The sequence below is a fragment of the Lissotriton helveticus genome, chromosome 1_1, assembly GCF_964261635.1.
Source record: "Lissotriton helveticus chromosome 1_1, aLisHel1.1, whole genome shotgun sequence".
Classification (NCBI taxonomy): Eukaryota; Metazoa; Chordata; class Amphibia; order Caudata; family Salamandridae; genus Lissotriton; species Lissotriton helveticus.
This window is the reverse complement of record NC_136057.1, coordinates 773374612-773402493: the sequence shown is the minus strand read 5'-3', so window position 1 is coordinate 773402493 and position 27882 is coordinate 773374612. Positions and strand designations below refer to the sequence as shown.

Genomic DNA, 27882 nt, shown 5'->3' with positions numbered 1-27882 from the left:
GTGGAAGAGGTGGTAAACCATAAAACATAAAAGAGCTTAAATCTCGCCTTACCACAGAATTGCCACCTTTGCTTTTCACAAGGAACCAGAACAAGGGGTTAAAGAGATACCATAGTGATTGGAACAAATTTATACAGTTTGGGTATGCAAATAAGTGATAAAATAAAGAATGTAAAGTAAAGAGTCTTGATGTGTAAATGATATTGCAGTGATCGCAAATGATTAAAAGAGTGTAGCCATGTGGATAGTATTTTGTTTTCAAATATGTGATCAAGATATCTTTAGAGTGTCCCAACCCAAGAAAGTCAGGGTGGTTAAAATGTTTATTTTGTAGAAGAATGAAGAGATGGTGAACTTGGGTAAGGTGAGAGGGACAGATTAGTTTCCAACTTTTTGCAGTATACTGTTTGATGAATGTTCTAGAGACAGTGGTACAAGAACGTCTATTGGCTTCACCAGTCTGCTTCAATAAAATGAAGCAGGTAGCTTAAGATAACAAAGAAAATGGAGCTGCCCAAGTTAGAGAAGCAACACCAGAACGTCATTCTGGATAGTGATACTGGAGAAGGCTTAGCATACTCTCCCTTCCTACAAAGCGGAAATATTTTAAGGGAGGAAATCTAGCAGGTAGATTTCTGAATCACAAACAAAAAGTCATGAGCAACAGTGAGCCAGGTAATGACAAGTTGCATGCGAGAGGAAGAGACACTGATACGTTTTTACTAGTTTCCTTGTAAATGCAGCCAAGACAAACTTTCGCAGTCCCCTGGCAGGCACAGGTATGAACCAACTTACGAACATGAGCAGGAAAGACAGACAGTCTGTGACCCACACATCGTTAGCAACTTACCTGAAAAGAATGCATATTGAGTAAAAATTCTGTCAGTGACTGAAGGATTATATTTATTAGTGAGTTCTAGATCGCTATCCCCAAACGATGGACACACAAGATATTCACACACGGTATTATTTAAAGGCTTTATTCAATATTAAAGCCTAGTTCCAGTGCAGATTATATGAAGGAGCATTATTGCAGAAATACAAATAATAATGAAAAGCAAAAATTCAATACATGCAAAGGTGAGAAATAATGGGAAAAATCAGATTGTGATAAATAATTCAAATCAATGATGGAATCAATCTGTATGGGAATCCCTTGCCAGTATTTAGATATAATCGACATTAGCCTGAAAGATGGCATATGAGCTAGTTTTCTAGATGGTCTCTTGACGCACACACCTTACACATAAAGCCATATGATGTTTTTCAGTCTGCAGCAAGCTAGATCAGTTTTTGTCTTTTTATTCTCTGTGCCTTGCTTGAGAAAGCGGTAAATCGCACCAGATCAGATGACTATGTGACTTTGAAGCAAACGGTGGATGACTTCAAACCTCTCTCAATATATTGATCATTCTATCGCCTGTGAATCCAACTTATATATGATTTCTATGCATTATTCAGAGAAAAACAGACCTAGCGATTTGAGATGCAAGGTATGAAACAGTCAATTGAATTTCTTCTGCACACTGGCCTAACTATACTATACTTTATAAATCATACCATTGTACACAAATTATGAGCTAATTATGCACTATAAACCTATATCAAAGCATCAATCTACATAACCCTATCCCTCCTCGACTCACCCTAAACCTCATTCTACTATGATCTCACATATAACTCTTTCTAGACTCATCCCTCCTTTACACACCCTTGACTTAGCCCAGACCCTATTCTACTACTATGATCTCCAAAATACCACCTCCTAGACTCTTCCCTCCTGTATCCCTCCTTTGACTGACCCTAAACCTCATCTTACCACTATGATCTCCCAAGAAACCTGAGCAACTCCATAGAACTGCAGTAGGCTTGATCTACGATTACTATCGAATCAGATCCCAGCAATCCACAGGAAGCAATGCGTATTGCTCCAAATGAATACACAAGATGATGAATGAATAAATAACAATTCAAGCTCTGAGAGGCCCCACATAAGACGGTTGAAGTCTACAAAAGCACAGAGTCCAAGTTCACTCAATAAGGAAAACTGAAAAACTCCCAAGTAGAAAGCTTTAGCTTGTGATGGTACAGTTCAATTGAATATGGCGTTCTGTTATCACTTCAGAACAAAGATAAGCACTGCAATAACGACAAAAATAAAGATCCGTGCTATTCCAGCAAACTATTTTGAAAACAGTAATCTCAAAAAGGCAGGCACAGTCCCAAAAGTAGTTTTAAAGCTAGTCAACAATTCAGAGACTATTGTTTTTTAAATAATATAAAACACAGTTCTGTTAGAAGTTTGGGCTACAGCATCAAGGAGATCATTAAATTAGTTGGAAAATAGGTCTTCAAAAGATGCTGTATACCTGCAGCAGCACATGTTTGAAAAATGAAAGGTTCCTTAAATAATATAAAACACAGTTCTGTTAGAAGTTTGGGCTACAGCATCAAGGAGATCATTAAATTAGTTGGAAAATAGGTCTTCAAAAGATGCTGTATACCTGCAGCAGCACATGTTTGAAAAATGAAAGGTTCCGGGTGCTGAGGTCAAATACAAATAGTTCTGTATTATGATAGCAAACAACTTCTAATTATGAAATCAATTTTTTCTTAGATTGCCCTTTTCTCATATAGCAGTATCAGAAATCCTCCTTAGAGGAGAGTATAACGCCATAACATTTCACCATTCTGAACTGTTAGGAGGTAAACATTTCTTTGAATGAAGTGCATATGCGCAATATATAGCTTTAATTGTGTAAAATAATAATATAGACCGGAATGAAAGACAGGTGCTGCAAGTAGCTTGCAAACAAGGTCAGGTTTAGAAGTGCAACAATGGCCATAAAAAGTGTTCTTGTACAGGAGTACATTCTCTAGTGAATTTGTGCAATATGATGTGCTAATGAAAATAGAATTCCTACTGGATAGACATTGGAATCAGAAAGAAAAATACCAAGTATTTTGAAATGTATTATGTAAGCGTTTATACTACCTCACAGAAATTGGTTTCAGACAGCCAAATATTTTTTTGGGGGGCGGAGGGGGGGAAATCTTTTTATTCTAAAAGAAACATAAAAAACAGAACAACAAAACCCAAAACAGTACAGTACATTAAATCGACATTCCACAAACAGTACATGATATAAAAAAATATATATAGAGGCGTTGGGAAACATTACTATAGAATACCTTGTTGTTTCATATTAGTGCCTTTAAATGTCTTCGTCGTCTACCACTAGGGAGGGAGGGTAACGGGAGTGCATAACAGTCCCCTGCTTTCGTTCCAAGAGCCCCAGATTTTGGTCAATTTTTGTGCGCAACCCCTACTTTCATAAACCACGCTCTCAGCCAGCATGAACCAATCCATGTGCAACTCCCAATCCATATAGCGCAGCTGAACCCCACCCCTCCAGGTTCTGGCTATGTTGCGCTTAGCCACTAAGCAGCCCAAGGTGACCCACACCTTCTCGGAGCAGGACAGATCTGTGGCATCCAGGATATCAAGGAGACACTGCCGGCGGGAGCCATCAATATTCAAATTACAAACAAGAGACATAACAGCGACTACTTTTTCCCAATACCCCCAAAGGATTGGGCAATACCACCATTGATGTATATAGGTACCAACTCGTCCACAACCACGGGGGCAGGCAGGAGAACTTATCGCACCCATCTTAACCAGTACAGAGCTGGTGTAATACGCCTGGTGCAACAATTTGAGCTGTAAGAGTCTGAATCGCGATCAGATTGCTACCTCACCGGGGGATGCCAATGCCTCCCTCCAATCATCATCATCCAAATCTCCTACATAGTCGGCCCACTTTGCCCGCAATTTCCCCTGGGCATCTGGAATATGATTGAGAATTTTGCGGTAAGTCAAGGAAATGGCCTTCTCCGGGAGATAATCATCTAACAATCTATCCTCCAGAGGCGAGGAAACCGGCACCTCCGAGTCCTTGGAATGGCTTTATACAACATGTTTCTGGCCTGGAGGTAGCGGAAGGTTACATGTTCGTGCAATTGGTATTCTCTTTGTAAATCAGTAAAAGGAATCACTCTACCCCTCACCCACAGATCCCAGACAGTCGGCAGCCCAATCAAGTCCCACCCATCATTCTTGCAGAGGAGTACCTTGTGTTATTTTGTCTTTCCACCCAAAGCTGGTGTTGCCTTATGCCATAAGTCCAGCGTGGATGACGTGGGAGTGAACCTGGGGGCATGCCGTGTAACCCCGTAAAGTGCTCTGAGATAGGTGCTGGGGAGCATATTGTGCCGATCCATTCTGTAAGCGGGGTCAGAAATGGGACAATGGACCCATCGGTTTAAAACAACTAAGTGCGGGGCCCAATATTAGGACCTAATATCAGGTAGCGCAATACCACTATCGTACCACCTCTGTCAATTTCATACAGGCAATACGAGGGAACCTTGATCCCAGAGCAGTGCCCTAACTTCTGAGTCAAGTAATTGAAAATACCGCAGTGGGACGGAGTATGGCGTATTCTGTAGGGCATACCAGAAACGCTGGAGCGCCATCATCTTATAAAGGCAGCTCTACTTAATAATGTAAGGGGCAGTATTTTTCAATGCTGTATATCTGCTTTGAGGCGAGGCAAGGGGGGGTAGCAAATTCTGTTCATAAAAGACAGAGTCGTCTTGCGTAATATACATTCTTAAATAAGGAAAGCCGTCAGTCACTATTTGATCCTCACAACCCACCGGCAAAACCGGAGGTACACCACTTAGCACATATACCAAGGACTTGTCCCAGTTAATGGTGTTCCTGGAATATTTTTGGAACAAAGCAAAGACATGGAGTACTCATCAAGAAAAAGGATGTCTAGCTAGGTACAGCAGTATATCGTTGGCATAAAGAGAAATCTTGTCATACCACTCGTGACCAGTTCAGGCCTATGATCAGTGGGTCCCTTAGTATCCAAATCGCAAGGGGTTCTAGGGCCAGGGCGAACAGCAGAGGCGAGAGCGGCCAACCCTGTCTCGTACCTCTCTCCAAGACAAAGGAGGCCGAACGCACACCATTTACGGAAATCTTAGCCAAAGGGTCAGAGTAAAGGAGACGCACCCAAGACAAGAATCGGCTACCGAATCCGTATCGTTCAAGTGCAGCGAAAAGAAACTGTCACTCGTTCATGTCAAAGGCCATTTTGGCGTCGAGGGACATTATAATGGAATTTTCTTGCATAGTGGTAGCCCTGCAAAATACGCCATATAACCGTCGGAGATTCAATGCCGTATTCTTGGTGGGCATAAAGCTAGAAAGGTCCAGGTGTATCAATTTGAGGAGACACGGGGAGAGACGTTGAGCTAACAATTTGACTAGGATTTTAACTTCAGGATCTAATAAAGAGATCGGTCGATAGGAGCTGCATTTCTCCGGGGGTTTTCCCTTTTTGTGGATCACTAAAATATGCACTAGCTGTTGCGTTTCAGGCAAGACACCTTGGATCCGACTCTCCTCATACATTCGTATGAAGAACAGGGCAATAGTATTAGCGTTAGATTTATGGAATTAAATGGGGAGACCACTCAGACCCATGGCTTTCCCAGACTGCAATTAGCCAATAGCCTTTGCAACCTCGTCTGCTGTAAACTCTGCCTCCAGGCCCTCCACGTCATAGGAGTCCAAAAGGGGTAACGGCAAGGTGGCCAACAGTTCCACCGATTCAGCCCGAGTGGAGAACTGCCTGAAAGCGTACCCTTGTTTAAAATGTCTGACGAAGGCTCCTGCAATATCTGCGCTCTCTCTTATTACATCTCCCTCTTGTACAATGATCTGGGCCACCCACCTATTAGCCAACTCTTTTTTGTCCAACCACGCTAGTAACTTACTAGCCTTATCCCCTATATCATAAATACGCTGCTGGGTGGCTCGAGTCCTAGTCACTTCTTCAGCAAAATTCCTATACTCTTTGTTTTATGGACAATTTATGTGCGTGACCGGAGTATGGGAGGCCACCAGTTTGGCTTCCAACGTGGCCACCTCATTTTGTAAATCTTCCAGTTGTTTGTATTTTTTTCTTTCTATGACCAGCGATTGCTGCCACCCCACCACCTCAGATGACCACCTCATAGGCCTCCTAGAGCGTGACGTCCGATGTCACCGACCTGTCATTTTCTACAAAATACTTTTGGGTAGCTTTCATCAATTGCTCCCTAATTGTGGGCACCTTGAGATACCACAGATTGAGTACCATTTCATGTTGGGTAGGGGAGGGAACACCGCCGTAGTATATCACAATCGGGGAATGATCAGAGATACCCCTAGGAAGAATGTAAGCCCCGTCAAACATGGGAAGCTGGGGGGCTTTACAGAAGATATAATCAATAAGGGACAGGTTCCCATGTACCCCGGAGTTAAAGGTGTATAGTAGAGAGGTGGGGTTACAGGTCCTCCACACATCTATAAAGCCCAGCGCCTCTAAAAATTCCTCAAATAATTTACCGTCCGGCTCCCCTCCCCTGGAAGGCAGACAGTTCAATTCCCCATTAAGAGCAGCATTGCAATCGCCCCTTTATCAGCACATCACCATCCGGTAAATGTAAAATTTGAGGACCCCAAGTCAGCAAGTGTGACGGAATGAAGTCGAGGTGGCACATAAAGAGAAGTTACATTGAGGGGCCTCCCCTCCCATTGTGCCGAAACCGTCACAAACCTGCCCAGTGGATCCCGAGAAACTGATTATATTTGAAGAGGGAGGGACTTTCAGACCAGAATACCCACCCTTCTGGACCCTCTGGCAAAACCAGCATGCGCCACTAATTTATATCCCCATCTGTTAAGGGCACAGTAGGAGGTACCCTGTATACAGGGATCCTGCAGCAACACCAGATCAGGAGCTTGTTGTTTCAGATATTGCAACACAATTCCCCTCTTGATTTGGTCACCCAGGCCATTCACATTCCAGGAGAGCAGTTTAAGACGCCCCGGTTGTGGGGTTAAGCCTTGAGAAATACTCATTTAATGTGCAGTAAAGGACACATTTACATGAAGGATAACTCAGGGGCCATACTGACAAATCTTCCAACTCCCTCACCCCCCAGGTCAGCACAGAATACGTAATACACAGCAATGTAATATGGAAATTGACAAAGAATGACCTAATATGCCATGGAGAAAGTCGGAACTAGAAATGTGTACTGTAGAGACACATAAAAACTGCAAAAACACCCATTAACAATCCCTGCCCCAATTTTACAGAATGCCTGTAAACACCAACCGACTACTCTATGGAGCGAATGTCACTCAACCCACAGCCCAAGTAGGAACTCCGCTAATCCCCCAAAGATAACCAATGAAAAAAGCCCCTAAGAACAACATTATCAAAGCCCTGAGTCCAAAATAAGGTACTGGTACCTATATTTCAGCCCAGGCCCATCCCGTGTCCACCGATCATCATGGTGGACTGACAGCAGCACCGACTGATTGTCAAGTCCGTGGGGTCAGTATAGACAAAAAAAAGACTATCCAATCACCCCCCCCATCTAACATTATGGACCTGGACTCCTTCCCCCAGAATACAAATCAATACTCATCGTGACTAGCTCGTAGCATGAGTCCAACATGGTTCCGCTGGTCCAATCAGATCTCTACTGCAGCAGAATTGAGTCCATCATCACTCACTCCCACTACTTTGGGCTCGTTCCTGCTGACTGTTCATTTTCTGCCCCTGGTTTGGAGATGATAGCTGACTAGCACTGGAAGAGCACCAACCTTCCAGCCAGTCCCAAGCTTCCTCAGGGGTCTGAAATGACAACGATTGACCCTCTACCAAAACCCTCAACTTAGCCGGAAAAAGCATGGCATACTTGAGGCGTGATCTCGGAGGACCCATTTGACTTAGAGAAAGGATTTGTTGTACTTTGTAGGTGAAGTCCGGAAAAAAAAAGTTATAGTCGCATTTTCAAATTTGAGTGGTGGGCCGTTCCTAGCCGTTTGAAGGATTATGCCCCTATCTCGAAAATGTAATATCCTCACCAACAGAGGTCGCGGAGGAGCACCAGATTTTGGGGGTCTCCTTGTACATTATGCACTCGCTCCACAGAGAAGTACTTTGAGAGGGACCTGGGCTGCAGATGCTTCTTTATCAGTTCTTCAACAAACAGATCCGCGGTCTGACCTTCCGTTCTTTCTAGTATCCCCAAGATGCGTATATTATTCCTCCGTGCTCGCCCTTCATAGTCCTCCAGCTTCGCCTCGAATTCCGATGCTTGGGCCTGAAGACGTTTGACAGATGATTCAAGTGATTTTGTTGAGGCTTGGAGAATTTTCACGGATTCTTCTTTCTTTGACCCTGTCCCCCATTTTCCAAAGGTAAGCGTGTATGAGAGTGATCTCCGTCGTTGTGGTGTCAATCTTTTGCTGCAACGCCGTGCAAACTCCCTGTACGGCCTCCAGCACGTCGACGCGGGACCAGCCCTTGGCTGGCGCCCGCTGCTACCCCTCAATTTTGGCTCGTTCGTCTTCAGTAGCGTCAGCCCTGGAGTCGGCAAACGTAGACAACTTGGCCAGGCTAGAATGTCTGGATCCCTTATTAGTGTTCATTGCGCCAGAATCACAAGTAAATGTATTGACCCAAGGCAGGAGATGATAGGCGCAAAAACAGGGGAGGGGTTTTTCTGCTACAACCAGTCCAACACTAAACAGCACAGCTTTCAGGTCAAGCTCACAATGGGACCGGCAGCACAGTATGTGGCGAGGAAATCAAGTCTGCGCCTCAAGCCGGTCCTGTATAATCTCTGCTTGTCTTGGAGGAAGGAAAGGATTCCAGCCTACCACAACCCCACTGAGGCCAGGTAATGCAGCGGATCAATAACTCAGTGAGTCAACACTCTCCTGCATACAAAATCTACTTGACGCAGGCACCGGAGCCTCTCCAAATAAATGGCCTGTAGTCTGGAAACTCCGAAGGAGGAGGGGCACCAGACCGTGCCCCAACGGCAGCTCCCAACGGGGAAATAAGCCTAAAATGCAGTCACTGACTGACGGTGGTGGTGATCATATCAGAGGGGGTGGGAGGCCCCCCTCTCGACTTCGGCCCTCGGGGCTGCAACAATGGCTGGGTAATGCCGCCCCCTCCCCAGCCGATCCTCTTGCGCGTACCGGAGCCCACCCGGCACCGCCTCGCATCCAGCAACTCGCGCCGCCACCAAGCAGCACCAGGGCTCACCACCAGTGCCTCGGCAGCACACTCTGCCGCCAAGAGACACCAGCACCGAAGGTCGGGCACCGCCCTGCACCCACAGGCCCGGCCGCAGCAGCGGCACTTGCGTGAATCAGCTCCGGACCACGTCACGACCAGTTCCTCCTCGCGGCCTCGGTCTGGAGCCTCAATGCTATATCTCCGGGCAAAACTGTCAGATCCTCACTGGCGATGAACAGGGTGAGCACCAAAATCAGCGGCCATTCAGGGCTAGCATTTTGTCGGGCTAAACGGATATTTTAACGAAGTGTGGGGGGATAATTAAAGTTTAGAAGCTCGGAGCTTCACTACTTAGCTGCCATCCTGGGTGTTGGCTAGACATGCCCACTCAGAGCCAAATAATTGAAAGGTAGTGATGGGTAAAGAAATAACGCCATGTAAAAACCACATTAAATGTGCATCGTCTGCAGAGAAGAGGATGCGCTCAATCTGCTGAACAGAAAGAAAACTATAGCATACCTAATTTTTAGAGATAATTTGTTGCAGCCCAATGAGATAATAAGGCAGAAATAGGGCTGTTTCCTTAACCAAAGACCAGGGTACTTTGTGACCTCTGAATGTTCGTAAGGACCAAAATTAGTTGTGTTAGATCACACATCATTACATATCTTCTTTAAGAATGTCTAAAGCAGAACAAGTGATAGAAAAGATAGTGTAGACATGTACAGATAAAGTTTGGAAACCAATATCAATGACTTTGAATATAATTTGCATTTTTTCTCGGTCAGCCTCCTTTACTCCATTTGCGGTTTCTAGGCTTTATTCTCTTCAATAGCTGCATAAATGATTGGTGCAATAAACCACATTCTACTTGAGAGATTTAAAAATAAAAGAAAACCATTCAAACGCATATCCGTACTCATTTTTAATATGTGTTTCTTCTTAGAACTGACATTAGAGTGAGACAACAATTGGTGGCATAGCTTGCCTATACTTTGTACTCACTATAACAGGAGAATAAGTAGAATACTTAGGATCAGATCTATCTGCCAAAGATTAATAGAAGAATCTTTGCATGTGTTCATTATCACCCAGTTGCCATAAATCTATCCCATTCAAATCATAAAGTGTCATGTTAAAGATAAAGTTTTGAATCATCATCAGAAAAATGTTCTGCCCAGTTCCAATCTGGTTTCTTCAAATCTGTACAGGAAGCCAAACCTCTGCATGTTTGTTGATTAGTTTCACTATCCCCTTCGGCGCTGATGACGAGCTCAGCTCGTCATCAGTTGCGCCGCTCGCACGCTGATGACGAGCTGAGCTCGTCATGTAACGCGGCTTTTTGAAAAAAGCCACGCAGCGCGAAAATAGCCGCAGCGCGCATGCGGTTAAAACTATATATAATTCGGTATACATGCAGGAAACAATGTATCAGACCCTTTAATTTGTCAAGATGTTTTGACCCAAATGGCTTTATCTTTAAATAATATTGTGTCACTATTTATAATCTAGTTCCAGAAATGATTCAAGAATAGATGCACCTTACGTTAAGGTGATTCAAATTTTCATGATCTTGTAGAATGTAGTATGCAGATGGGGCAGATCTGACAAAGTAAATCACTTTTGGAAGGGCGCAGAACTGTCAATTAATGGCACTTGATAGTGTGCCAATGCTGAGAAATTATATATGTGACGAGGATGAGAACTAGATTATTGATGATGTAGTGATGACCGTATTGATTGAAACAAATGTAAATACTTCTAATCAGCAACATTCAGAAAAGTATATTCATTTTCGAATGAAGCACACAAGGTAAGATGAGTCATATGTTTAACTATGTTGATGTCCCATATCCTTGCAAAACCACAGTGTAACAAGTTCATCAATTAGTTGCAAAGAATTTGAATCACGTCTGTAGGGCCCAGAATTTCATATGGTACGCTCTCCTAAAACTAGCAGTAGGCAATGACCACGCAGGGATGTTAACAGCATGATAGTCTCTCTCGGATCTTAGTGAGGAAAATGTGGTGCATCTCCTAAGATGTTGCAACACTTTCAGGAAGATAATAACCATGCATCATCATCAAAATAGTAATCAACATTGCACGCCACAATGAAATGCTGAGACGTGGCAGCAACTCAAATGCATAATCATGGTGTGCGAATATAATTATCATGAATCTATCTGTAGCACTGGCCGATTTCAGACATTGGCATTTCCGGAAGAGTAAAATAGGTCTTTCTCCTTAAAGATTGGGGGCTAATTTACTGACAATGCAGTTTTACAAGGGTTTCAAATATGTAGCTGCAGTTATAGCAATCATGCTCAATACTGCATCAGGTTTAATACCCGATATTGCTTGCACGACGAGTGGTTCAGCACTTGAAGTTAGTTGGAAAGTTAGAGACACAGCAGACTCAGGTGTCCCTGGGATGGGGCCAAACATCTCAACCTGGCTGATCTCTTCTAAGGGTACCTCAAGAATAGGTAATGGGATGAAAAGGTAGAAAATCAGGTTGGCCCCAGTCTTTTCTCCATTCTCAGGGCAGTTTTAGCCAAAACATCTTCAAGTGCCAAGTTTAGGAGTTTAGCTATCTGGCCCCCATTAGCAGCACCACCAAGGGTCCAGAACTAGAGGGGCACCACTTGGGGGGGGGGGATTTAGAACTCACTCAGGCTGGGCCCAGTTGTGGATACAAGATGGTTGGAGCCTTTTCTGTCCTAGACACTCTGATCAGGATACCAGCCAACTAGCCCTTGGAGTCACTTTGGAAGTCCTAGGTTCAAGTGTTGAAACAGGGCTCAAGCAGCAAGCCAGGCCTCTGAGGGTTCAAGTCAGGCTTGAGGCGGCAAAACAGTCTTCCAGGTGCAGCAAAGCAGTCTTATGGAGCACACATCAGGCCACAGTAGCAGGCAGACCTCTCTGAGAACGTAAGCAGGTCCGGAAGGTGAACTGGAGAGTGGGTCTGAGGGTCCTATTTTTATACCTAGTGCCTCCTTTGACGTAGGAGAAGTTTCTAGAGAATTTCCTTTGAAGTGCTTGGAGTTTTCTGCTTTCCCTGCCTTGGCTACTAGCTGGCTGCATGAACAATGAATGGATGATAAGTCCTTCGTGAGAAGGCAGAGCCCAGCCTCTTCAGCTGCAAGTGAGGCTGTGCCAGCTCCACCCCATCCTGCCAGTTGATGGGTCATCCAGGCACACCTAATTCCTCTATTGTGTGGCTGTCTGGGAGGAATAAACAAAGTCCAACTGCCAAATACACCTAGTCATGTGACCCAAGAACAGGCACCAAATAGTAAGGGCAGGAAAATGTCAACTTTCTAAAAGTGGCATTTTCATAATTGTAAAATCTGACTACCATTAAAAAGGTTTTTATGATTAAAATTTCCCAGACACCAAAAATGAAATGCTTACCTGTTCCTAATCAAAAATGAGCACTTCTTAATCGTAATGAAGCAACCCAATGTTATCCTACGGGAAAGATGGGCCTAACAGTAGTGAAAACAAATTTCGGAATTTTTCACTACCAGGACATATAAAATTCAAAAGTACATGTCCAACCTTTTAATTTCAATGTACCCTGCCCTATGGGCTACCAATTGCCTACCTTAGGGGTAACCTACATGCAATAAAAGGGGAGCTTAAGGCTCGTTAAGTGGGTCAGATTGCCAAATTTAATTGGCAGTCTACAACTGCATGCAAGTTGCAATGGCAGATCTGGGAACTTTTTTAATGGGGCTACTTAAGTGGCTTTGCTGCAAGACACTAAAAAAGAGCTCTAAAAGTAGCACAAAACATCTTGCTCAATAAATCAGCAAGGCATTCAATGCTCTTAATAAAGTCTAGAGTACATTAACATTACACAAATTGGAACCCAATGCTAGTGTTGATAAGAAGCATGGCCTGTCTTAAAGAGGTTATCACTCGAGAAAAGAGTGTATTTAGGGCAGCAGAAGAACAATGTCAAAGGAAGATATGAAGAATGCTCAAAGGTATTTTTGCTACTGCTGTTTTATTTGAATACGTATTAGGTGAAGAAATTACTATTTAATCGTAGAAGGGGAGTTGATGTGGTTTTTGGTGTAAAAACATCCAAAAACACCCACTGCAATCCTTTCAATGTTTTGACTTGAGTTACGCTGCTATGTCGATTGCAATTTTGGTATTTGTCTTGTACTCTGAGATTACTAAGTTGACAGGTTTGTGCTTCACCATTTTGAAATCACTAAAAAAGTTTCTTCCACATCTCCCAGTCTATGCAAGGGAAACGGTCACCCGTTCTCTGATAACCTCACGCCTTGACTACGGCAATGCCTTGGATGTTGGGTTGCCCGGCTATTTACACAACAAGCTACAGGTGGTGCAGGATGCCGCAGCCAGAATTCTTCTTAATTTACCTAAGAGGGTCAGCATCAGGAAACACTTTTATAACGTGCACTGGCTGCCGGTGAAAGAGAGTGATTTTTAAGTCCCTGGTTATGGAACATGTAGCCCTTTACGGGTTTGGCCCTGTGTATCTGAGAAAGCGTTTTAGGTTCTATGTCCCTCCCAGGCAGCTACGCTCTGCTATGAAGCTTTTGGCTTGCATTCCAAGGTTCTGTCTTAAAAGGGTAGGTGGCAGCTCCCTTGCGTATATGGCAGCTGGGGCCTGGAACCAACTCCCACTGGACTTACGTTGCATTCAGGATCCTAAGATCTTTAGGAAGAGGTTCAAGACTTTCCTTTATATCTAGCCTGTAATTTATCTTCTATTCTCTTCCCACTGGGCTCACTAAGGGACACTCTTTTGAGTAGCTGTGTGCATTACAAATCCCATATAACATAACATTTTACTCAACGCCATGAATATTTTATATTACCGTGGATACGTTTTGTGGAATTCAAACATTGAACTTAGAAGACATTTTTTTAACAGGATGCTTGGCATAGGAAAACTTGCAACTTAACAGAATTATTTATAACATAAGGAGCCAGACAAAAAAACTAATAAATACATTCACAAACCTTTTCAAAGTCATCTTCTGTCATGGTTAAAAGCTGCCGTAAAGAAACTTCACTGTCCTGTGCAATAAAAGAAATAACATTTTTAACAAGCATGTCAACAATGTAAAGTACTAAAAATAAGTCAAACACACTGTTGAGAGTAAACATTAACTAAAAAAGCATTTTATTCTTTGACACCTATAATTTAAGATGGCAGATTATCCACTTGAAATGAAAAGTCTTGAAGAGCTGGCACAACTATAAAACAAGTGCACAGGGTGCAGGAATACAATTGTTTTCGCAGGACAGCATTAAGTTGCAAAAGTCGGTATTTTTGCAACAAGAAAGTTAAGGCTTTTTATTATAAAGAGAATTTGGAATGCACGATATTTCCAATTTTCTATGCTAACAGTTCTGGCTATTACATTAAGAATGGGTTTAATCCACCCAAAGCACTCACCTGCTTCTTCAGGAACACTAGCCCCTTGATACTGTCACTGCCCTCCTGCCTCTGGACCTTTTATTTGACATCACGCTCTGAACTCAGCAGATGTCTTTTTCAGCCATGATGAGGCAGGCATGCAACAACAGTATCCATGCCAGGTTTGCAAATTTGACATTCTGTTTCTGTCCTTGGCAATATAGCTACCAGGCACATTAACAGGGTTAGTTATCATCTTCGTGTGTAAGGTCTGCGGAGATCTTCTGTAATGCTAGAAAATGAAATAACTTTTCTTGATGTGTATTTGGAACAATTACAATCCAAATCATTCTTTTGTTTTCCTTACAAAAAAGGGTGCAACCCCTCAACTAAACTTTGTGGCATGCTTGATCAAATGGGTGCTCCTCTCCAACAGTAATTGTTGCTAGGAGGGTTATCCATCTGTTATTTTGGAGCTTTTCTGATATAGTGGAACGACTCATAGTCAGTTCTATTTCTATGTTTCCACGAGATTTTGTGCTAAAATTGTGAGTAGTTAGGGTTGATGATTTGATCACTAGATTAAAAAGAAAATCAGTTTATAAGCAATGGTTGTAATGACCATTATTGACAATAGTTGTGATCAACATATCCCTGGCTATCGTGTGATGCCCTAGAGGATCATAGGCTTTTTTCAGGACCTAGTTACCCATCTAGCTAATCACCATCTATCCTGTCACTATCCTGTTTTAGTTGACAATGAAAAAAAGAAGGTGTGACCAGTTTGTCTGGTAGTTGTCTCCTGTTATTCTTTTGTGCAGGAACATGACCAGTTTATCCAGAATATCCCACTTGCATTGATGTAAACATTTGAAAAAACATAAAACTGAGCTACATTCTAAACTCTGTGTGAAATTCCCACTTTTAGCAGCATAATTCGAATATCTATTGCTGTTCCCTGCTAGCAAAATGTTTCTTATGTAATACTCATTAGTCACTGCCCAATTTAGGTCTTCAGCTGTATTATTTGGTCTGATATAATGCGATAGTAATAATAATACTACTACTAATATTTGGAATTATAATCCACAATTATAAACTGTTCTGTTTCATTTTGTAGGAGAAAGGGATCCAGAATAAAATCATTATCCTATCTATACGCAATTTTAACAGAAAATAAATACCCCAGAGACATCATATTTGAATTGACTATTATAGTCACTCCACTATTAGGGGAGGGGCGGGGGGACAACAGAAAACAACTGAAAAATTGTTGCTGATCAGTGGCAGCCTTATGACTAAGCATGACACAAAGTGTTGGTGAGAGGTCCCGTCTAAATTCTTTTTAAAGAAAATTCAAAGACCAGGGTTTTTCAGGTTATTTTAGAATAGCATAAGTACATGTTGTTGCATAAATGACTAGTGGGGGGAAAAGTACTTGTTCAGCTTTTAGTCTCCCAGTCCTCCTATTGGTAACTTCTGCCGCTATGGTCTTCACAGCCTAAAAATATTTTTCTATGACATAAATTTTTTAGCTGCCGACCAAAACATTTATTTGTAAGAGGCTGTGGCATCAAAGGTATGTACACTGCGCAGATATGTGAATTATGGAAGTCACTATTTGTTTTCTTAGAAATAATGTATCCACGTGCTTGCACGTTCTACCGCAATGCGCACCCAACAGGCCATTGCTTACATTAGTGAAACTCAAAACAAATCAGCCCTTTTTAGTCATCAAATAAGGTGTCCCCTGCAAGACTCATGAAAACAAAATACAACAATCCTCGTATCTCATCATAATCAGCATTGTTCGACTTTCTAAGAGACACATTAAAGCATATACAAAACTATATTACACATTTCTTAATAATAAAAATAGTAAATAGCAGAACATTAAAAAAGTGGGTTACGAAACATCATTAAAGTGTAGACTTACTTTTCCTTAGCCACATCACAGACCATATGAAGCTGGAAATGATACAACATCTCAAATCTTGTAAGTATTTGTAATTTTGAGTATATTATTTAGGGTTCTGCATGAAAGTACGTTTCCTTTGTAAAGAAAAGGGATAGGTTAGACACGGATCTATTGCGTGTTATCTTAGTGTGTTGCTTAGTTTTGGGACCACATGACTTAGTTTGCATGCTAAAAAACCCTTCAGTGGAACAAGAGCTCCCCTTTCTGTGGCTGAATTGTCTCGGATTTATTATGGCAGTGTCAAAAGCGTGGGACTTCGAGTGAGGATTTCTCTCAAAGTAGGACTCTAAACTTTTCAGCTGGAGGAGTGCATGGTGCTTAGCGTCTTTTACTGGTAGACCTTTCCCACTGGTCCCCGTCTGTAGGGCCTATGAACTGTAGTGTCTTGGCACTGATAGTTAGACACTTTGAGAAATAAAATTGTTTTTGTCATGGTATCCCCTCTTTTTCTGTCTGAATATCCAACTAAAAAGTGTCTGAGTTTCCGTCCCACAACATGTGCTATATTTTGCAGGTTTAATTTCCCTATAAGTCCAGTAAAAATGGTGCATAACATACACATATGGCATTAAAAGTTAAATGTCCTATGGACTGCAGTTTGACATTACATTATATACATATGTGACACAAAACGTTCATGGCGGCCGGGAACACCAATTATCTCTGGATGGACTGCAATAAAACATTGCAGGGAAAATTGTGTTTGCCATGGAGTAAAGCCTCCTAAAATATATGATAATGTGTTAAGCCTTCTATGCCCACAGAGGTACTAATATATAAAAATAGGCCTCACTGAAGTTTAGTGTGCTTTCCACTGTTCCTCTCTGTAGTTTCAGCTACATTTTATGTTTGACACCCTAGGTTTGATTAACATATTTATTTTTAATCTTGACTTGGACTAATGCTTGAAAAGTTATTCAAAGTTATTTCCAAGTTCTCCTTAATTTAAAAAAAAACACTGGTGAAAACAGATTTTAACATCTTTAATGAAAAAGTAATTTTGTAAAAAATATTTTGGGATCCACGAGTCAGAACAAACTGTCCTAAAACATGTTCTGCTACAAACGTCCAGAGGCCAACACACATAGACAATAACCCGACTCTGAGCCCAGGAGTAACACCGAGGTACTAACTACTGGCCACTTGGCAGGGATTAGATTTCTGGAAAGGTGAAAATAGTGGACAGAACAAAGGACAGCTTTAACATTTCGTCCTTTGACTTGATGATCCTAAATGAGGCTGACAGGAACCCTCGTAGTTGCTTAGGGTTCAATCCCAGCAGTAGGGAGAACCATATCTGACCATGACAGAGGGATAGAGTGGTTGTCTAAATAGACGAGTGGCAAGGGAGCTGGAGAGAGGCCTGGCTGATGGCAAGAGTGTTAGGCTACTTTGAAACAGGGGTGCCTGGGTAATTTTATACAAAGCCAAAGAGGAGGTGCTGAAAATGGACGTGAGAGGATGTGAGAAAGTAGCCAGAACTGGTTAGGGAATACTCTCCAATTACACAGGATACATTTGGCACCTGATCAGCCCTGCAGAGCCTTCCTGGACTTGGAAATAGAATATCTGAAGAAGAGGGTCCTATACCAAGAAAAGTGACTCTTACAAAAGGAAGGGGAGCACAAGGACTCCCGACTTCTGCTGGGACTTTAACTGATTTCCAAGATTTGCATTGTTGGCCTCCTGTTTGTCTGCACTGGGGACACTAAAAGCAGATGGAATGTTATAAGAATGTATATTATTATTTGGGTTAGGTGGTCGCTCACCTCTAGGAATAATACTATATTGTAAACCATAATGTAACTAAATTAACCTGAGTTCACCCCCTGACACATAGCATATAGGCTTGACTTGAGGTAATGTGCAAAGTATTAATTCAGGACCAAAGGAGTAACCTAGGCCCACTTTCATGCTGACCAAAATGGAGCATGGATAACGTACAACAAGCAGGTTTGTCCCAGTCAAATATTTTACCTTTTAACTTCATCTGTTTCATGGAGCTGAAAACCCTCCAGCAGGATAAGCGTGAAGCTGTGTTGAAATCAGGTGCGTCAAAGTTGCCATCTGCCCCACTGTGATGGCTTTGGAAGTCTTTGGAGTCCAGAAATGTTCTAAGTCCCGGCTTTTGAGAATTTGTGGAGCAGCTCCTCTGGGTAGCTATTAGGATGCACAGGACTTTAGGGACAGTATATAGGGACTAAGTTTCACTCCACAAGAGGCCACCAGCAAGGTCCAGTCCAGGTTCAGTTGGTAATGAGCAGTTCAGGAAAAACTCCTTTTGCAGATTATTGTGTCCCTGTAGCCACAAAAGAGACCAGCCAGCTGACCCTTGGAGTCCACTTTTGTCCTGGCTACAACTGATACTTGTTATGTCAAGCAAAGGTTTCAGTATTTTAAACCTGGCAGCTATGGCACAGAGCAGACGGGCTTAACTTAAGAAAATGTGTAAAGCATTTAGGAGTTAAAAAAACACTCCAATTCATACAAATAGAGAATATTTTAATTAACAAAATGACACCAAGATGAAAACAATCCCAGAAGAGGACATGGAGATTTGAATTTTTAGAGTTTAGATAAAAATAGCACCAAAAAGTGCAAAGCGCCAACTGCCGGCAACTGGTTGAGCTAGACCGGGACAAGGGTAAAGTATAATGTCTACCACAAAGGAGTAAGGGTCGGATACAGAGACCAGGTTCATTCCGGTCAGAAGTTTTACCTTCTGGCTTAGTCTCTGAAATGAAATTCAAAAATCCTCAGAGGGGCAAGGACCAGGATGAGGCCGACATAGCCATTGAATGAAGTCCTGGTGAAGCCACTGACTTTTGGCAGGAAAGCTCAGAGTGGGAGAAATTCTAAATTCGCCCCCAAGGAAGGTCCCTCACCAGCCGGATACTTTTGGCGCCTACGTCCAATGAAGATATATACCTTTCGGATTTTGTCACTTTTCTGGAGCATGGATTGCTTCAGCATGGTATGACTGCAAGAAGTAGCCAAATAGGGCTCTACGAGGCCAGAAAAACCTTCTGCACGAAGAACACAGAGAGTGCGCCTCCCCCCATTCAGATCCGAGGCCACCGAAGTCATCTGCGACGTACCGCAAGGTTCATCACTGAGCCCCACGCTGTTCACCGTCTACATGAGCCCCCTCGCGGCCATCGCACGCCAACACAACCTCAACATCCTCTCCTACGCCGACGACACCCAGCTGATGCTCTCCCTCACCAACGACCCCGCAACCGCCAGAACCAACCTACACGAAGGGATGAAAGACGTAGCCGAGTGGATGATGAACAGCCGCCTGAAACTTAACTCAGATAAGACGGAAGTCCTCATCCTAGGATCATCACCCTCTGCCTGGAACGACTCCTGGTGGCCCACCGCCCTGGGCAGCGCACCCAAACCAACAGACCACGCACGCAACCTGGGCTCCTCCCTCTCGATGACCAGACAAGTCAACGCCGTGTCCTCGTCATGCTTCAACATCCTATGCATGCTACGCAAGATCTTCCGGTGGATCCCCACCGAAACCAGGAAGACTGTCACCCAGGCCCTCGTCACCAGCCGTCTGGACTACGGCAACTCCCTCTACGCCGGAACCACAGCCAAACTCCAAAACAGGCTCCAGCGCATCCAGAACGCCTCAGCACGACTCATCATGGACATCCCCCGACGCAGCCACATCACCGGACACCTGAGAGACCTGCACTGGCTCCCCATCAGCAAGAGAATCACGTTCCGACTCCTCACCCACGCACACAAAGCTCTCCACAACCAAGGACCCAGATACCTCAACGATGGCCTGACCTTTTACACCCCCACCCGCCAACTACGATCGACCAGCCACGCCCTCGCCGTCGTTCCCCGCATCCGAAGAGCCTCAACGGGAGGAAGATCCTTCTCCTACCTGGCTGCCAAGATGTGGAACTCCCTCCCCATCCACCTCTGCCTGACCCACGACCACCTCTCCTTCAGGAAGCAACTCAAGACCTGGCTGTTCGAACCTTGTTTCCTTCCCAGTGTAAGAATTGGCTTTTGTAGTTTGGTTTGCCCTGTTCCCATCATGCACTGGGACAGGAACAGACTAATTTGCATACAGCCAGGTTCTGAAACTGGGATGGTGCATTGAGCTAAAAAACGGTGTTGGATCTAGCCCTGATCTCTTGACTGGGTGAGAGTATTCTGCTTAATTCAGAGACTCTGTCCCTCACCACCCCTTGTTGTAAATATTTTTGTCCACCCTAAGCGTGGAAGGGTATACTCAGACATGAGTCCCTTGCTCATTGCACCATCAGGATTCAAGCAAGCCGGGCCGAAGACGGCTGTAATGTCAGAAACCGGTCCCCGGAAGCTTGTTTCCTTCCCAGTGTAAGAATTGGCTTTTGTAGTTTGGTTTGCCCTGTTCCCATCATGCACTGGGACAGGAACAGACTAATTTGCATACAGCCAGGTTCTGAAACTGGGATGGTGCATTGAGCTAAAAAACGGTGTTGGATCTAGCCCTGATCTCTTGACTGGGTGAGAGTATTCTGCTTAATTCAGAGACTCTGTCCCTCACCACCCCTTGTTGTAAATATGTTCAAACAGTAGAGGCCCCTCCCCCCACCCAAGCGCCTTGAGACCCTCCGGGTGAGTAGCGCGCTATACAAATGCTTTGATTGATTGATTGACGATGTCCTGCTGAAACAGATTTGCTGCTGTGGAAAAGTTCGGGGCAGTAGCAATGTAAATCTTTGGCCCAGAGGAAATTCAACTACGTTGAATATACTTGGCAGGCTGGTCCAAGTCGTTAGTGTGAACGGACATAACTATCATAGGAAAAGCTAATGATACACTGAATGTTTCCTACATAACCTGTACATGGTATGCTCATCGCAGAGTGCGCAGTCATGACTTAGGCTGCTAGCATTATGAATTATTTTTTAATTGGAATAGATTTATTTAAAAAAATATATATATATATTTTTAATTTTTATTATTCATTGAAACAACCGACAGGTTTCAGGGATGTTACAGTTAGGCTGACATGTCACTCATACAAAACCAGAAAAATGAAGCCGCTATAGTTCGCTGAGATAACCAACTCGCGCCCCAGCAATGCAATGCTGCTGATGTCACATATTACATCACTCATGACATGGTCAGTGACATCACTAAAGACCACTGATGACAATCCTGTGAATGTTCTATATACACACGCCCAGGTGTATTGAAGAATGAGTGGGTGTTTAAGTGACTGAATAGATGATTTTGTGGGTGCATGACTGTCTGTATAGTAGTGATTAAACATATCTTAGTGAATGCATGGGTGAATGATTAATCTGTGTGAATGGCTGTATCAGTCTGTCAGTTGGTGTGTAAGTGGATGCATGGGTTGGTGAGTAGCTACATGAGTGTCTATATGGGTTATTGATTAGCTGTCTGAGTACCTGTATGAGTGCCTGAGTGTCTGTGTGGGTGGGCAAGGGGGTGTGTGACTCCCTGCATGAATGTATGAGTGGCTGAATCCCTGGGTGTATGGGCTCAAGAGTGCATCTGCGAGAGGCTGTATGGGTGAGTCAGTGTGCGTATGGCTGTGTTGGTGAGTGAATAAATGTCTCAGTGGTATATGTGTGAGTAACTACATATGTGAAAGGCAGTATATGTGAGTCTGGAGTACACAAGAGACTATATGTGATAGTGTGTGATTGTGAGAGTGGCTGTATGGATGAGCTGGTGCTTGCGTCAGTGATTGTAGAAGAGAGTAAGTATATGTCAGTATCTGTATGAATAAGTGAGGTAGTTGTATAACTGTATAGGTGAGTTAATGGCAGTGTTATTGATTCTTTGGGTGACTAACTAAGGGTGAGTAACTAAGGGTGATACTCATCAAAGTCATAATCTATGAATAATCCCCGCCCATGTGCGGGATCCCGGAGCATATAGAAAATACATATAAATATATTTGTATACATATGTGAAAACATATATTTGCAGCATAAAACATTTCCCAACTGGAAATCTGCCGCAACATTACATGAATTAGCATACACACAGTAGTACTCTCCCAACCCCTAAGGAAGAAAGAGAGCAGTAAACATTTGCATACAACAATGCTTTATTGCCATAGGAAAACCTGTAATTGCAGGCATTTGCCAGTAGGCTGCAGTAGAGTATAAAGAAACAAAGAAAGACTGACACCTTGCCTTTAAGGCATTAGAGTAGGGGTACCGTGCCTTTAAGACCTGAAGGCGACCCCCTGCTCCCATGATGCACCACAGGTGGCAGTTGGGTCAGTTCATTTTGGAGGTGCATGACACCTGAGTAAATCCATAGAAACCTTTCATAACTGTATGATCATGCTCGTCCGGGGAGGTGGGCGGGAGGTTATAACTTTGATGAGTATACCCCTGGATGAGAACTAGGATTACAGGTAAGTAACTAATCCTTCTCATCCAGGGAATACTCATCAATAGTTATAATCTATGAATAGATTAGCAAGCTCATACCCAAAGTCTCGCGGACGAGCAAATAAGTATACATAGAGACATGAATAAACTCCACATTTTACATACAATTACGCAAATACATTTCTCAAAGAGGCCTGTCCCACTTGGGCTTCGGCCTGTGTATCTGAATCTAGGCAATAATGGCGGGTAAAAGTATGCACCGAACGTCATGTAGCCGCCTTGCAAATTTCAGAGATTGGAACATTACGAAGGAGAGCCGTAGTAGAAGCTTTCCCTCTAGTGGAGTGTGCATGAGGTCTACCCTGTAAATCCTAGTTAGCTAATTGGTAAGACAGAGCTATACAGGAGACTATCCAGCAAGAAATGGACCTTTTCGAGGCTGACAGACCACATTAGTGGTTCCATAATTAACAAAAAGCCGGTCAGACTTCCTAAGTGGAAGGGTTTTAGCCAGGTAAAACTTCAGAACCCTCCGGAGATCTAGAGAATGTAAAGACCTCTCCGGAGGAGTGGTAGGTTGAGGAAAGAAGGTAGGTAGGGTGATAGACTGGTTGATATGAAAGTCTGAGACTACTTTATGCAGAAAACCTGGGTGTGTCCTCAGTACCACACTGTTGGCGTGAAACACTGTGTAAGGTTCCTTACAACACAGGGCCTGATTTTCGCTAATCCTACGGGCAGAGGTAATCGCCACTAAAAAAGCGGCTTTCCAGGTCAAGTGCTGCAAAGAAGCCTTGTGTATAGGCTCAAAAGGAGCACCCATCAGCTTAGTAAGTACAATGTTAAGCTCTCAGGAAGGCGAGGGGACCTCACTGGTGGAAACACTTTCTTAAGCCCCTCTAAAAAATCTTTAACCACAGGCATAAGGAAGAATGATGTCTGAGAAGGTGACTTCCTATAGGCTGTGATTGCTACTAAGTGAACCCTGATGGAGGGGTACTTGAGGCCTGACTTCGCTAAATGCAATAGATAGGGTAGAATCACCTGCTCTTGACCGTGGATAGGGTCAAGAGAGTTGTCAAGACACCATATGAAAAACCTCTTCCACTTGAAAGCATATGACTTCCTAGTGGAGGGTCTCTTGGCTTCTTTGAGAATGTTCATGCAGTCTGCTGGGAGGTCTAGGTGTCCATACTGGATGACCTCAGGAGCAATGCCGTCAAGCAAAGGGAAGGAAGGTTGGGGTGAAACACCTTCCCCTGGTCAACAAGTCTGGATGGCAAGGAAGTCGCCGGTGCGGGACTTCTGACAGCTGGAGGAGATCCGGGTACCACCACTGGCGTGGCCACTCCGGCGCTATCAGGATCATCCTGGTGTTGGTCCTGTAGAATGTCTGAATCACCACCGGGATCAGAGGCAGGGGAGGAAAAGCGTACAGCAATGTCTGCGACCAGCTGATCAAAAGTGCGTTCCTCCATGAGCCCTGTTGGGGGAACCTGGATGCGAAGACGGGGCATTTTGCGTTTGCCGCTTCTGCGAACAGGTCTATGTCCGGTACATCCCATTGTTAAAATACCTCCTGTGCAACTTCTTCGTTGAGCACCCAATCGTGTGCTTCTAGGAAGTCTCTGCCTAGGCAATCCTCTTGGACATTTTGGATCCCTGGTAGATGAACTGCCACGATGGATAGACCTGTTGGCAGGAGCCAGATGGCTTGCGCTTCCAGGGATAGGACTCTTGACATGGTGCCTCCCTGCTTGTTCAGATAGAACATAGTTGTTGTGTTGTCCGTCTGAACTTGGATGTAGTTGGCGCCCAGAGAAGGATAAAGAGATTTGAGCGCCAGATGAACGGCTCGAAGCTCTAGGAAGTTCATGTGGTAGCCTCGCTCTACTTCGGACCAGAGACCTTGGACCTGAAGCTGGTCCATATGAGCACCCCAGCCTTGAAGAGAGGCATCCGTAATCACTGACTGACAGATGGAGGAGGGCGATGGAATGGAACTCCCCGGAGAAGATTGGAACGTTTCATCCACCATCTGATTGAGTCTCTGGCACCTTGTAGAAGAGAAACACGGTCCTCCCAGTGACCTGACCTCTGAGACCATTGGTCCTCGAGAGCCTGCTGCAGAGACCTCATGCATTGGGCACGATGTAGATGCAGAGGCCATCGATCCCAGGAGAGAGGACACTTGCCTGGCCATGGGACTTGAAGGACTGGACTTTTTACAGTACCAGCGGTGCCAGGGAACAACACCTATAACCTTCATGGGATACCCGTTTCGGCGCACAAACTACAGAGACACGGGACACTTCCTTCGGCGTCAAAGATTCAAGGTTTATTACTGCAGGGAACACAGAAGTCACGACAAGTACAACACGTGCAACTTGGGGAGACTGCTTCAAATTGGTTCTGTGGATCGCTCCTTTTATACAAAATTAACTCATAGGACAACATGGTACACAAAAGTTTACAACCTGGTTCCCATAATTATCCCCCAGAGGGGTCGCTTTGGTCACTTTGGTACACATAAGGTCCGGAACATAAGTGCGGAAACATTTGGCGGTTCCCAACTGTAAAAGCCCATCTTCCCAACATTAGTGAATTCTAATCGGCAGTAAAACAGATCGAAATAGGGACAAGGACAGGTGCAGAGGAAGATGGAGACAGTGGGGGATTGAAAAGAGTGTAAAAGGGGAGGTATCGGGAAACACGAGATACAGGCATCAAAGGGACGTGCCTAATGAGATGCACGGCTGAGACAATAAACCGGACGGCAAGATGAGCCTCGAGCGGGGCCATCTGCCTTACAGTATCATCCCCCTCATCGTAAAAGATATTTACAAAGTACATGTGTCTTCCACAAATATCCTGAGAGTCCCAGGGTGACGAAGCGGACAGTGTCCGTTCGCTGGCTACTTGAGGGCAAGAGACAAAATGGATGCCGTATCTAAGATGGAACCCGTGGGTACAGATGAAAAACCCGCATATCAAACGAACGGTTTAAGTTAGCACAGCGAAACTGCGCACACTTACTAAACTCGTCATTTGCGGTTTTTAGATACCAGACTCGACCATATTCGTGCGAGTCGAAAACATCACTTAAAATTGTCACGGAACCTCAGACTGTGATTGTCCAGTAGAAGACAACACTTCAGGAGCATGGATGACAACCTCTCCTCCAAAGGGGACACGTTTGCCTGCATGGAGTCCAGGGAAGCGCCCAGGTAATAAATCCGTTGGGAAGGGTTGAGTACTGACTTTTTGAAGTTGACATGCAACCCCAATGAGTTCATCAGGTTGAGACAGAACGAAAGATGGTTCTGAAGCAGAGCCGGAGTGGAACTTTTCAGCAGCCAATCTTCTAGATAGGGATAGACTAAGATCTTCCGCCTGCGGAGAAAAGCAGCCACCACCGCCATGCACTTGGAGAATGTCCGTGGCGCGGATTTGAGGCCAAACGGATGCACTCGATACTGGTTGTGATGGCGTCCGATCTGAAACCTGAGAAACCTTTGGTGCTTTACTGAGACAGGTAAGTGAAAGTAAGCGTCCTGCAGGTCGATGGCACACATCCAGTCTCCCTGATGAAGATGCGGGAAGATCTGGTGCAGGGCTAGCATGCAGAATTTTTCTCGTTTGATGAATCTGTTCAGTTGTCGTAGGTCTAGAATGGGCCTGTATTCTTTGACTACTCCTCTTTTTTGGACAGGAAAATAGCGGGAGTAGACTCCTTGATTTCTCTGCATGGAAGGAACCTCCTCTATGGCCTTCTTCTTGAGGAGGACAGAGACTTCGTCCTGCAGCAGTTGATTGTGGAATCAGGGAAGGTGCTTTATTTGAGGGAAGACTTGCGGAGGGGGGGGCAATTGAACCTCAGCAAGTAACCATGCTGCACAATACTCAGCACCCATCTGTCCTTTGTTATGGATCTCCACTTTCCAGATGATGAGAAACACTCCCTCACACCAGAGTTGCGGAGGAAGAAAAAGCTCAGGGCTTGGGAGGCTGCTTGGAGGCAGACTGCTGTTTGTTATTGTTGCCTCTGCCTCTGCCAGGGTGTCTCTGCTGAAATTGGGTTTTCTGCTGTGTTTGAGATGACCATTGAGGGGTTTGAACCCTCTGCTGGTAAGATCGCTTGCCCCCCTTATGAAAGCGCTTTTTAAATTCTTTACGATTCTCCAAATCCACAGCTTTAACAGTGTCCATTTCCGATTTCATTTTGGTCATCTCATCGTCAGCGTGTGAACCAAAGAGACGTACCATTAAAGGAGAGGTTCAAGATCTTTTTCTGAGCATCCGGCTTGAGGCCCGTAGGGCGGAGCCACGCCGAACGCCGTGAGCAGATTCCATGGGAGTAGCCATGGGCCGCGAGGTCAGAAGCATCTGCTGAGGCACTGATGAACTGGTTGGCTACGAGCCCTCCCTCCTGTAGGATTTCGATGAAGTCCTGTCGGTCTTCCTTAGGAAGCTTCTCTGTGAAGCGAGTGAGGGAGTCCCAAAGGGACCTATCGTACCTCCCGAGTAGAGCAGAGGCACTGGCCACCTTCATATATGAAGCTGAGGTGTTGCATACCTTCCTGGCAAACGAATCCATGAGTTTGCTGTCCTTTTCTGGGGGTACCGAGGATGAGGTGGAGGCCGAATGGGACCTCATGGCAGCCGCCACGATAACTGAGTCAGCTGGTGGATCCGATCTGAGGAACAAGGGGTCCTCTGCGGGAGCCTTGTACTTCTTGGCAATTCTAGATGGAACAGAACCTACCACTGCAGGCGTGAGGAAGGTAGCCATCACCGGTTCAATGAAGCCAGGCACCAGAGGCAGCAGAGGTCTGGGCGCTGTCCAGTGATGAAGGGTATCAAAGATTATAGAGGTGGGTACCACAGGAGTATGCAGAGAGATGTTCGGTTTCTTTGCTCCCCTGCCCAGTACATCTGTAAAAG

General features: G+C 44.3%; 1 protein-coding gene across 6 annotated transcripts in view; it reads right to left on the bottom strand.

Moving 5' to 3' along the window:
• Positions 1-27882, bottom strand: part of ASZ1 (ankyrin repeat, SAM and basic leucine zipper domain containing 1) — a 2002188-nt gene that overhangs the window by 735192 nt on the left and 1239114 nt on the right. For all 6 annotated transcript variants that reach the window (XM_078674339.1, XM_078674340.1, XM_078674338.1 and 3 more), the window contains one exon: positions 14172-14228. In XM_078674339.1, coding sequence (XP_078530465.1) covers positions 14172-14228 — 57 coding nt within the window. The remainder of the gene's footprint in view (positions 1-14171; positions 14229-27882) is intronic.